The sequence below is a fragment of the Pygoscelis adeliae genome, unplaced genomic scaffold (assembly GCF_000699105.1).
Source record: "Pygoscelis adeliae isolate BGI_AS28 unplaced genomic scaffold, ASM69910v1 Scaffold372, whole genome shotgun sequence".
NCBI classification, from domain to species: Eukaryota; Metazoa; Chordata; class Aves; order Sphenisciformes; family Spheniscidae; genus Pygoscelis; species Pygoscelis adeliae.
In genome coordinates, this window is record NW_008824357.1 from 1,969,886 (window position 1) to 1,982,275 (window position 12,390).

The window sequence follows — 12,390 nt, forward strand, 5'->3', positions numbered from 1 at the left end:
TTTCTTCCGTTATGGTCTGGGCACCATTTATTAAGAACAGCCGAAGGCGGAGAGAAATCTGCAGCGAATAGCCCTGGAAGTGCTTCCAGAGCCGTCTGCCTGCAGTAATTTATGGCGGCCCGCTCGCAGAAGGGAAAGTCAAGAGATAACACAAGTATTTTTACAGGAAAAGGAGTTAGGAGCGAAGCATATATGGGTGGGTTTTGTGTTGAAATGCTCCGGTCTTGAAAGAAAAAGGAAACGGGGCAAAGAAAAAGGATTTTGGAGTCAGGTACCGGGTGTCTGAGCGGACGGACTCAGGCTCGTTGCTTTGTCCCCCAGCCCAAAATAGGAAAGGGGGGGGGAGGGGGGAAGAGGGGCACCACGTCTGTCACCCGTGGTCACCTCGCCGCAGCCTTGCTGTGGCCCCCCCCGGCAAAGCCCTTCCTGGGGGCAGGGGGGGGCAAGAGGCACAGAAAGAAGCTGCAGCGTGTGGGCTCTGCCTCCAGCCGTGCTGCACGGGGGAGTTGGCCTTTCCCTCTGCTCAGAAAGCTGGCAGGGAAAGCGAGGACATAAGGGAGGCTCCGGCCGTGGTGGGACATTCCCACCGGCCGGTGCCGGAGCAGGGGGGCGAATCTCTGCAGAGTCAGTGGGGGAGGATGCTCACTGTGCTGTAGCTGTTGGTTTTGCCCAATTCTGTCCCCACTTCGGGCTTTTTCCAGCGTTAGGGTTTGGGTTTCTAAGAGATATCAGCCACGCATGGTCTCCCCAGCTCTTCTTTTCATCCAGAGCCTTTTGGGGCGACCAGATCTCCAGAAAAGCAGGGGTTATTTTCAGACTCGAGGCGGTATAACCTCAGAGCGAGGCCAGTCTCCCCTTGGCCCAGCACAGCCCCGTCGAGCCCCGGGTGCTCAGCCTGAACCTCCCAGGGAGAAATTCCCAGCTTTTAAGATTGAGTTTCCAAGGCAATATGATTTTACATCCTCTGTGTCTAACAGTTTGCATCACCTGAGCCTGGCGAGGCTGGATCAGGGCTCTCAGCAGTGACAGTGCAAAGATGGAGAGAGGGACCCCATCCTGAAGAGCCCGCGTTAGCGAGAGGAGGTAAAAGCAGGGATACCAGCTACCTGGCAAAGCCTCCCACGGTACTTTTCCACCGGCCGGTGAATCGCCCAGCCCAGGCAGCACAATGGGGTCCTGCTCCCGCCGCACCGGAAAGCAAAGGGATTAGCGCAAGTCTCTCTGCAAACAGGGCTTGGGTGGGGGCACCCAGGGCTCCTCGCCACTCCCCTGAGAATGAATGGCTGGGTTAACCGGGAAAACGCACCGGCCGAGCTCTTGCGAAGCAATTATTCATTTGGAGCTACGTTCTCATGGGGGATGGCAGCACCCAGGCTCCTGGGGTGGAGATTTGCAGGATTTACACAGGACAGAGTAGCTCTGCGGTACACCCAGAATGACTTCCTCTGCAGAAGGATGTCCAAATGCTTTACAAACATCGTCCCAACGGCTGTGCCGCTCGGTCGGGGCCAGGGCGAAGCTCCCTCCCCAGCCTGGGCACTGTCGGAGGACCGAGCAGCCCAGAGGCTGCAGCAAACGCCAGATGTTCCCCTCAAACGTGTGCGGATGTTTCTCCCCGCAGCCGGATCTGAAGCAAGCAGAATGTGGGCTCCCTTTGTACCAGCTAGATAATATTAATCCTTTTTCTAGACTCTGAGCACTGCAGCGGCCCGGGAACTCTGCCAGCATCTATCGGATTTGTTTGCTGCTAGGTAGCATCACGTACAAGGCGGGGCAATGTGGATTGCTCAGCTCCCAGGCAAGTTTCCATGATGAAACAAGAGTTTTTCCTAAATACCAGTGTCTTATTCTGGATATCCATGCTGTTCCTCAGTGAGTAGCTACCTGCATCAACTTTTCCCCCCAGAACGGTACTTCTTCATTACGGGTTTTATCCTTCAGCCCTTTAAAAAACAGGGAATGGAGATAACCTACAAGTTGGCACCAATCCTGCACTGCTCCTGCAGCAGGTCCCAGGAAGCCCCAAGCTTCCATATAAAACCACCAGGGGGGCTCAGTTCCCCGCTCCCCAGAAACATGATGTGTTTGATGACACGAGCATGAAGAGGTACTGAAGCCAGAATGATTCAGGTCGTTTCCCGCCTCAATTCAAGAGCCAGCCACTCAGCCTAATTAAATGAGGAGACGGCGATGGTCACCACTAAGACCAGCAGCAAAACTTCCCAGACCCCAGGACTGCACCCCAAAGCCACATCCTTGTCTCCATCAGCACAGGCAACGTGGAAACATCGGGGGGGTTCATGCCAGCTAACAGGCAAATGGAGAATTTTAGGGCAAAAATCCCGGAGCAGGAGCTGGGGAGCCTTCAAGATGCCTTTGCAAGATGCGACTCAACACAAGGCAGCCCCACGCCTGGGCACCAGATAGCAAGCAAAGTAGCAGGGCATCGTCTAATCCAGGGTCTGGAGCTCTCAGGCTTCAGAAGAGGGACCAAGGAACTAATTTTATTTGTGACACCAAGACCTGCTCAATTTTCACCCAGATTTTGCGACTGGCAAGAGACAGGGGCACTCTCTGCTCTCCGCAGCTTTCCCACAGTCTCCCCATTCCCAGCCCAAATGACCTCTGGGTGTTATTCAGCAAATGACCAATATTTCACCCCTCCTTGCCGAGTGGCTTTTTGCTGGGTGTCGATGGCACATCAACCCTCCTCATCCTCTGTTTGCGCTGGTGAAAGGAGGAATTACTGCAGTATTTGTCTACCACACTCTCTTTCACCAGGAGACTGTTCATCTCTGCAAAGCAGCCCCGGGGGCACCGATCCCTGCACGCTTCTCGTGCCACTTGCTAAAAACATCACAGGGGGCAAAGCTTTAAAGCAAATAAAATAATAGAAAATTTTAAATGAAGGTGTGTAATGTACTTGGAGGATCTGATTGATCGGTGGTTGTGTCTGGGCTGTGCTGGCTGTTGCAGACCTGCATCTCTGAGCAGTTTTTGGAGGGTTCAGTTTCCTCCAGGCAATGACAAACAGACTTTTGCTGTGCGAATTGTAGCAGGTGAAAAAGAAAACAGGGGAAAGCCTGGATTCCCTCTTCCCACCAGAATGACTAATATCGGGGCCCCTGTGCTGGCAGCAAAACAGGCGGTAAGTGAAGCAAAGGTGAGGATGCTGCTCTGGGGATGTATATTGCATATTGGGGGTAGGGGACCTGCTTAATTCCAGGACCAAAAGGCTCACGGCCCAAAATTGGCAATATTTGGGGCTGGAACGACGCTCACCTCCTCCACAGCCATCTGCAGGCAGGGCTTGCCCATGCTGCAATGCTCCATGACAGATTTACACCTGCAGAGCCCGACGGAAAACACTTACCTGTTCTACAAATGGATCCTTTGTCTTTTAAAAGGAATTAAATCTTGTGGATAAAGACAAATGTTTTTATATCCTTTGTGGACAATTGTGGCAGAATAAGATAGCGGGTTAAGGTGTGGCCGGAAAACCTTTCACTCCATGGGCTGCATCTTGTCATCCAAGGTAAACACACAGCTTAACGAAATTTCAAGAGGGAAAAGGTGAGATATTTGCCTTTATGTTCATTACCCTTTAAAGCAGAAACAATATTTGAAGAGAAACAAAGATAATAATCATATGCGGTGAACAAACACAGCCTAGATCCTGGATTAATCAAATTACTTAAATAAAAATCCAAACGCTGGGGCTTTGGTGGCACAGGGGAGAGCACCCACGTCCCATGGGGCACGTAGCCCTTACACCCATCGCTGTCCCTAATGTCTCTGCCAGAAGATCCCCAGGATGGCATCCCCAGACACTGTCCCGGGGATGTGGCCATCGCCATCACCACCGTCCACGTGTCCCAGGGAGCATTCGTCCCCCGGCATCCCGCTGTACTCACAACTGATGCTCAGGGTGCACCTTCCACCCCCCGCAAAGCCCTCAATTGCTCAATTCTATTGCTCAGTTGCTATTTCTCTCTTCACCCACACAAGCTTTGAGATATTACAGTTGCTATTTAATTTTTTCCCCTCTTCTGCTTGTCTTGTACACTTATAGACCCCTAGGAAAAAGACCCGTTGGGAAGTTTATAAAACACGGACTGCACAGTAGAAGGGAATTTGTTTGTTGGTACCAACCCAAGACTTCAATACACGAACAAGTGCTGAGCATAGCAAAGCGAACACCCGCCACCCAAAGGTCTTCACTGCAGGAAATCCTGCAAGTTTAAGAAGTTGCCACGGTCTACTGGATAAATAAGACGCATTAAAAAATACCCTCCAAATATAGGTACACAATAACCTGCACTGGTTCCAAAGAAACCATTAGTGTCAATTAGAAAATCGGATGTGTTCCCAGGGCAAAACGTCACCCAGTCCAGAGGGAGACGGGGACATCGGTGTGCCACGGCTCTTGGCAAGTGCCACATGCCCACGGGCGGCACCTCCAGCAGCTCATTCCTCCTCCTGGGGAGCCATCCGGGAAGTTTGGAGGTGATGGAGGAGCCGGGGCGATGCCCTTGGGCTTTGTTTGCTCTGCCGTTTCCCGCTGTGGCTCTCGGTACACATATGCCCCACAGACGTGTCCCCTCCTGCTCAGCTGCAGGAATTCCCCATTTCCACTTCACGGCTGTCAACAAGCCAGGCAGATGCCAGAGGTTTAAAGCAGAAAGGAGGGAGAAGAGATAACCGTCGACGTGATGTTTTGCAGAGGTCCTTCAGCCTTTCTAGTAATCTCAGCCAGCCTCTCCATCCAGGGAAAAATCATCCCCTTCTCCCGACCGCAGCCTTTTCCTGCTGGGAAAACTGGGGCTCAGCCCAGGCGTTCCCGGTTCTGCAGCCACCCCACGCTTTCCTAACGAACAATGTCTCTTTATTTCCCTCAATAACCAGCTACATTTTCCATTACTATTTGCAGCGCCAGTAGGATGCAGCACAAAATAAGCATTTAATGAAGTCAGACAACTTTCAAGCAAACCAAAACCAGAGAAAACATAGGAAAAGTTTAAGTTACTCACCAGGCAAATGGTGGGAGAGCAGCCTGAAGTCCTCAGGGATGTCGGGGCCGAAGGGCTGCAGCCACGTCTTCCTCTCGGGCAGGTAAGGAAAGCTTCTCCCAGGACATCTTGCAAGGGCATGGAACCTCTTTCCGTGGGTTTTTAGTTTTTCTGGGTGTTTTTCCTTTATTTCAGTAGACTTAATTCAGAGCTTTGACAGCCTTGAGTAATTCAGGGGTAAAAGTCCCTTGGTCCCCCTGGGTCTAATGGGGAAGACATGGATGGACAGGAATAGGTGTTATCATCAATTTAGCTGCAAGTTTAATTGCAGAATTCGTGTCCCCATAACCACATATCACCCAAGCACAAAAATTTCCTCCTGTCCAGACACATATTAGGGGCATTTCTCACTTCTTGGGGAATTGCTGGGAATAAGATGGAGCCAGATGGTGACTATGGTAAAGAGAAACGTAGGGGTCCTCACCAGCCTTCATACAAAAACAGTATTTAGTGTTTAAGAGGTATGCATGAAGTGTGTTACATACCTCACCTTTCAGGACTACACGTTTACTACACAGGGGGAAGGGAGGTTAAATATTTGCTCTACAACACAAACAGAAATATAAACCTGCCAAAAACATTTTGCTGAGCATAAATAGCACTTTACCTTTTGATCTTGTCTCTTAAGCTCATCAGCCAGGCGAGGCAGCCTGTTCTCCACCCCAGGACATCGACGATCCGTTGCACCTTCTTGATTGTTCATTGAAGATTAAAAAAAAAAAAAACCCAAAACAAACAAGGAAAGGAGAAAGGGCAGAATAGGCAAGAAAAGGAAAGTCCTTTTTCCTTTGGGGTGGACCAAGGACAGCAGCATCTTGCTGCTGCTTCCCTCTGCGGCCAGCCCAGACCCCCTCCCTCCCCAGGTAGGTGTTAGCTGCTAAACCCTGTAATTATCATGATTCTTCCAGCTGAGGGGCTGGCACAGAACTGATGGCTGGCTGCACCCCAGCAAAAGTTCATCTTTAGGATTTTAGGTGCATCTCTTAATTGCTGCACTGGGAACACGCCGAAATCAATGCCTCCGATATCACCGGAAGGTGCATACCCTGGGGATCAGCATCTATTCCAAACCTGTCGTTTTCTAAACAAAACTGATAGGAAACAAATTATGCTCCATCCCCTCGTTGAAATTACATGAGGCTGCTCCCAAAATAATCCTTCAGATCCAGCTCCAGTTTTTTAAGGCTGGAGATTTACAGCAAGAAGTTTCAGACTCCTCTTTTTAAATCAGAGACGCACAGTGCTTGGTAAGCTGAAATGTTATTTTAAGACAACCTGGTTTTCATGCTAGATTCAGAACAAGATGGTTCTGAATGCGGTTCTGCCAGGTTTATTAGAGGTGAAAAGGAGGAAAAGGAACTGCAAAAACCCCAGATCCTCCTGACAACGTTGGAAAGATTCAAATTTAGAAATAAGGTACGGTAGACTTTGGATAGACCAAACTTTGGCCTCCCAAAAAAAACCCCCAAGACCACCAAAAGACATGAGGAATTCCTTCTGCTTATGCACATGTCCAAGCGTTAGCGAAGTCCGTGGTACAAAACAGGCTGCTCGGGCACCCCCCGCCCCACAGCACGGTCCTCCCGCCCCACAGCGATGCCACTCTGCTTGCGGAGCCCCTGAACTCCGGCGGCGGCAGCAGCGACAGCAAACACCACAGTTGATTTATCACTGGGACCAGACTGGAGCAAAGCTACCTGCGTCAGACACGAAGCCAGAAACCAAAATCCCCGCACGGAGCCACCTCGGGGCCAGAAACATTTTCCCTTTGACCAGAGCCAAAACAGTCACTCTGTGCTGGAGATTTCATAATTGAAACGTTTTGGTTAAGACTCACTTTTTTCCTTGAGGGCCCACCTTGGCCAAGCCCCGGGGGTCTCAGGTGCCCTGGGGGCAGCTCAGTGGCTCTGATCAACCTGATGCTGCTCAGGCCAGCTTTAAGGGAAGCATTCCTCCCCCAGCACCAGTGCTGTGCACAAACCGTACCAATGAATGTGTCTCTTCCTTTTTGTTGAAGGGGAAGGTAAGATCTAAAGCAGCTTAATATCCTTTTCCCTTCAAATTATGCAGCAAATATTATTGAAACCTCAGCAAACGAGCAGCTCCCCCAGGGCCTTCACCCCGTGCACTTTCTTCCGGGGGGGGGGAGAAACTCCAGTTTGGGAATGTGCTTTGCTGCTGAACAAGCCACAGGCTGCGGGTTTGCTTTGCAAATCTCAGAAGCCAATCCACCGCCAGGAGACCTGTTTCAAAACTCTCCAGCGGCTCCTAGAGGACTGCAAGCCCATGATACAGATGTCAGCTCCTGCCAGGCTGCAAAACCCCTCCCAGAAGTATTTTCTTCCTCCAGCATGTTGACGAAGGGCTTTATCCGACTCAGATGGTGAGGTGCTGAGCCTGCCAAGTGCTCAGGCAACACTAGAAGGCACCATTCCTCCAGAGATCAGCCTGGCTGTGTGGTGGCAGCCGGGCATCAACACCCTCCTGCTGCTCAGCCCCAGTTGGAGCTCGATGCCCAACTACAGAGCTAAGGAAAGCCATAAGCATGAGCCTAAAAGGACAAAAATCAGAATATTTTATTTCCTTGAGCTCCAGTGATACAACTGTAGCAGCATTTCACAAATGAACTCCTGCATTGTTAAATATACATTTAAGGAAACACATTAAATTCCAAGGCAGGCAAAAAAAAATAAAAATTAAGAACTGCGGACAAAGTTTCTCATCCTCCCCCTTAAATATGTGCGTTTGTTGCAGACAAAGCAGCAGTACACGTTTCACATACCAGGTTAAAACAGAACTTCAGACTCGCAGCAAAACTTCCAAATGCAAACCCAGAAGAGATGAGGAGGGACTTTGGTGAAGGGGCTTTCACCTGGGGATCCAGCATTACGTACAGCAGGAAACATTTTAAACATGTAAGAGACCTCTGCAGTTATTAGACCAACTGGGCACGTTCCCAGCTGCAGAATGGGAAGTCTGGTTTTATTGGGTACGCGGGGTAATCCGTAAAGAGCTCTATAACTATAAACATACAAGCGCTCCTCACCCACTCTCAGCTTGAGGCAGAGCAAGTTCCCAGGAAAACCTGGTTGATAATTATTTGCACTCAACACTCAGGCGGTTCCCTGACCTGCTCTGGCTGGCAACCAAAATGGGATGCTACCTCCCCCTCCAAGGATGATGCTCAGCTGGCCAAAACCACGACCGCCCTCCCAATCGCTCCACAGCCACGGGCTCTGCCCCAAGCAAGTCCAGCCTTCGTGTCCCAGCTACTCACAGGTTACTCCAAATGGGAGACGGAAGTTCTCTCAGATGAGCCAAGGTGAATTCAGAAATATTAAAGCTAAGCAGCCAGAGGAAGAGGATGACGCACTGGGGACCGCTTGCCGAGTATGACTCCTAGCTACTGAAGTCGCACTGAAAGCTGCCGTCTTCCACGTTATGCTACAGTTTGCCTCTTTAATACTAAAGTGACCCAAAATTTTCATCTAAGTGTTTATGCCCATCTCTGATGGAAATATTTTGTGCAGTTCTGGTTCCTGTTAGTGACTCTCCAGTTTCTAAAGTCAATAGAAAAAGACATCCGAGGCTAACAGACAGCTCAAAGACCTCCAGCCTCGAGGATCTCCATGTGCAGAGAGAGCTGAGGGCGTTTTCCAGCTGCACCACTGAGACCAGTGGCCTCAAGCTTACAATTTCTACACTTTAAGACACAGGGTGCATTTGACACAGTGATTCATTCAGTTTAAGTGACAAAAAGGCATCAAGAAGCTCATTTCATCATTATCAGTGGTACAAGGTTAATTTACGCAAGGCACACGCAACACCACTGAGAGAGGTGCTCTTTGATTTACCTTCTCCAAATAACAGAGCAAAAGGATTAGCTCCGCTTAGTGTCATCCTACGCAACGCGCCTGGCTGACGGGACACCTCCAGTGATACATGCCAGCCCAAAAGCTGCCCATCGCATCGCAGCTCCCCCACACACCCCGCCCCAGTGCCGACAGCAAGCTGAAGCCACATCACCACAGCTGAGCACGAGCTGCCCCGTGCACACCAGTAAGGAGACGGTACCAGCTCAAGACATCAGCTGCTGCTGAAGGGCAAGTTCCAGGGAGGATGGAGATTTGCCAGTTGGTGTCCTGTAACTTATATTTACGCATCCAGGCCCCTAAAACCCCTCATTAGCTACCGACCACCCAAGTAACTGGCTAAAGGATGCGTTTCGGTTTGGAAGAGCCATTCCCAGGAGGAGCAGGGCATGCAGCAAGGCTGCCACGCTTCCCGAGCAGGCGCAGCTTTGCTGGCCACCGCAAAGCTCAGCATCCCGCAGCAGCAAAACCAAACCCACAGCACAAGGAACCTCTCTAGGTTCGTTTGTTTTTTTTTTTTCCTCCTCAGAGATGAGCAGCAGCTTATTGTCAAACGTGCTGGGAGGTGGCTTCGGTTCTGCAGGGAAGACTTTCCAAAGGCTTTCGCTGCCTGCTGCTGGTTTGGTGCTGCCGGGATGCGACCCTTGCGACTCAGCAGCCAAACTGTAAACAGAAACTCCGGTCCCCCCCAGGGAGCAGAGGAGCTCCGTGCACCCCACTTTGATCCCACCAGCTATCGAGATGTGCACAGTCGCTCCTGTAAGCGGGATCAGGGCCTTAGTGAAAAAGAAGTATGAATAAATTAAGGGAGGATGAAGGCTGTTCAGCTACCACACCATAAAAATGTACCTTTAAAAAAGTGTTTGCAAAAAAATACTATTCTTTAATATCTACATTTTTTTTTTTAAGAGTCTCCTTATAAAAAATTGAATTGATAGTTTCGCCCTCTCCCCCACGAAGTGACCAGGTATTTTAGGGTGCCCCTCCTTGGTGTCCTACAGTTTCCCACAGTGGTGCCCCCATTCCTTCTCCCCCCATCCCAGCAAGTCTCAAGGGGCTACCAAGTACCTTGACACCCATACGAGAATCCAGGCCACCATTCGGGGGCTAAATGCTGTATAATTAAAGCCAATCTGGCTATAAAAATAAATGCTTTTGTGTCTTCCTTACACAGGATGGAAGAATTTAGCCCTTTTTAAACAGCTCAGCATCTAGCTGTAATAGTATTTAAAAAACAACCCAAATGCCTACATAGAAAAATAAAGGATAAACATTATCCATCTATTTTATATTTATATAAAAAGTAAGTTCTGTGACAGGATATTTTGCTTCTTTGCTGTAAAAAAAAAAACCAGCCTAGGCTGTATAACCTAAGCCTTCTGATGAGGAGTAAACTACGTCTTCAAACTTATTCAGAGAAAAATATCAGTTAGCAATTTCACTTCTCCAAAATAAAGTTATTAAATATATATATTATAAGTCTTTATAAACTATTTCACTGTTTAAGCAAGGAGGGGAACACATGACTGAGGACCACTTTAATCCCGCCTTCCCTGGGGAGGGAGAAGTGGACATCAGCTGTGAATCCACCAGAAAGCTGGCATGTTCCTTAGCAGAGACCCAGAGCTTGCCAACTTGCAGGCACACACACACACGCGCAGAGGGGACACGGAGGCTTGCATTCAATCTCGCTAAGTCCTTCACAAGGATGTTCTTTTTTCCAGCTTGTGCTTTGTGAGAAAGTACTTGAAGAATTCATACACGGACCAGGCGATGGCTGTTGAAGGCATCTGGTAAATGACACGTGCCTGCACCCCTCTGAAATACCCCGAAACGCCCCCCAGCTGATAGACAGTCTTGAAGGCATTCACCATGCCCGAGAGATGTCCGCTGATGTTCACAGAGCTCAAGGCCGTGTTCTCTTGGGTGTTGAGCAAGGTCTTGCAGACATCCAGAGGAGTGGTGGCAGCAGCGGCCACAGCCCCTGCGATGGCACCGGAGACGATGTGGGACCGAGGGTTATACTCCCGGTGTGGGTTGATCTGCTCCTGCATGAATTCGTAGGTGATGAAGTGAATGGCCTGGAAAGGGACGTTCATGGTGAGCTGGGTGGTGTAGCTGCGGTAGAAGGCACCAAACCCCTCCGTCTTCTGCACTGTCCTTATGCATGCCAGGACGGACTTGTAGGGGGAGTTGAACATCTGCATCCGCTGCTTCACCACTGGTCCAGGCAACAGCCACAGGGGGTAAAGGCAGGGTGGACAGCACCACACAGGACAGACGCAGGGAGATAAAGACTTATTAGCTAAGGCACATCTTTCCTGATCATCACAACACCCAGACTGACCCTGCTCCAAGTCCCGACCATGCAGACCCAACCTCCCCTTCCAAGTCCAAACTGCTAGGACATAAGCCAGGCATTTCTGTAGCAATGAGCTCCTTATCGACAGGCTTTTACCAAAAGGCTGCATTCATCCTCTGCTTCCCCCAACCTGCCCAGTGGCCCCCAAAAAACTCAATGCACAAGTGAGGGAAGCAGGTCAGAGCTCAGCCTTGGCTCAACAGCTCTCCACTTCCATGGGCTAATCCACTCATCTCCTCAAGCTTAATTAAGGAACTTTTACTTCTAGCTAGAAAGGCATTAAGACAGACTGATAAGGACCCTCAGATGCATTTGTGAGGATGCAGAGCTGTTGTGTGGAAACACTGACATACCAAGAGGAACAAGGGCAGAAAGGTGATTAAATAACTCACCGGGAGGCGTAACAGACCTCACCTACGGTCCCAAGTCCTGGAATGGAACAGCTTCCATTGACTTAAGCAAAAGGCCAATTAATTTAATCATATCCTGATTAAATGATCAGGATATGATTAAAAGGATTTTAAACACTAGAGACATTTTTTCCTTCATATAAACCTGACATTGGGCCAACTCAGAAGACAAATACACAATACTGAATAGCTGGCAGTCTACCTAATTGTCTTTATTTTAGCTGCACTTTACTGTAAGTCCTCTTAATGCCAGACTCTGCCTACCCAGGAAGGCTACGCAACGGTCCCATCGGCTGCTGCACTTGTCTAACAATATGACTGAGCTCGGTTTCGTTTGGGTGGTCCAAAGCTTCAGAAAAACCACCACCACTTCAGTAAAGATGCACTAGCAGAGTAGTAACAGCATCGTGTTAATAAAGGTGACACCAGTTTTCCTGGAAAGTAGTGATGTGCCACACAGATGCTGTGCAACCCTCGGCAAGCAAGGTAAAACAGCCAGGCAGAATTTATCCCTTTACACTGGCCTGTCTGAGCTCATTAAAAGCTGGGCAGAGCCACTAAAGCAAAGGGCTTAAACTGCTGAGATGGGGCAGGGAGTCCTCAGTGCCTTCCCAGGCTAACGAGGTGCAGCACTTCCCAATAGCACAGGGCATTACCTTCAGCGGGATTCATCACTG

At 49.7% G+C, this 12,390-nt stretch overlaps 1 protein-coding gene across 1 annotated transcript in view; it reads right to left on the minus strand.

Annotated features, from left to right (window-relative positions):
* Positions 1-7,627: 7,627 nt before the first annotated feature.
* SLC25A37 (solute carrier family 25 (mitochondrial iron transporter), member 37) overlaps positions 7,628-12,390 on the minus strand; it is a 26,763-nt gene continuing 22,000 nt past the window's right edge. The window contains exons 6-7 of the mRNA XM_009319551.1: positions 12,370-12,387; positions 7,628-11,162 (exon numbers count right to left, since the gene is read on the minus strand). Of these exons, the coding sequence (XP_009317826.1) occupies positions 10,642-11,162; positions 12,370-12,387 (539 nt within the window). The 3' untranslated portion in view covers positions 7,628-10,641. The remainder of the gene's footprint in view (positions 11,163-12,369; positions 12,388-12,390) is intronic.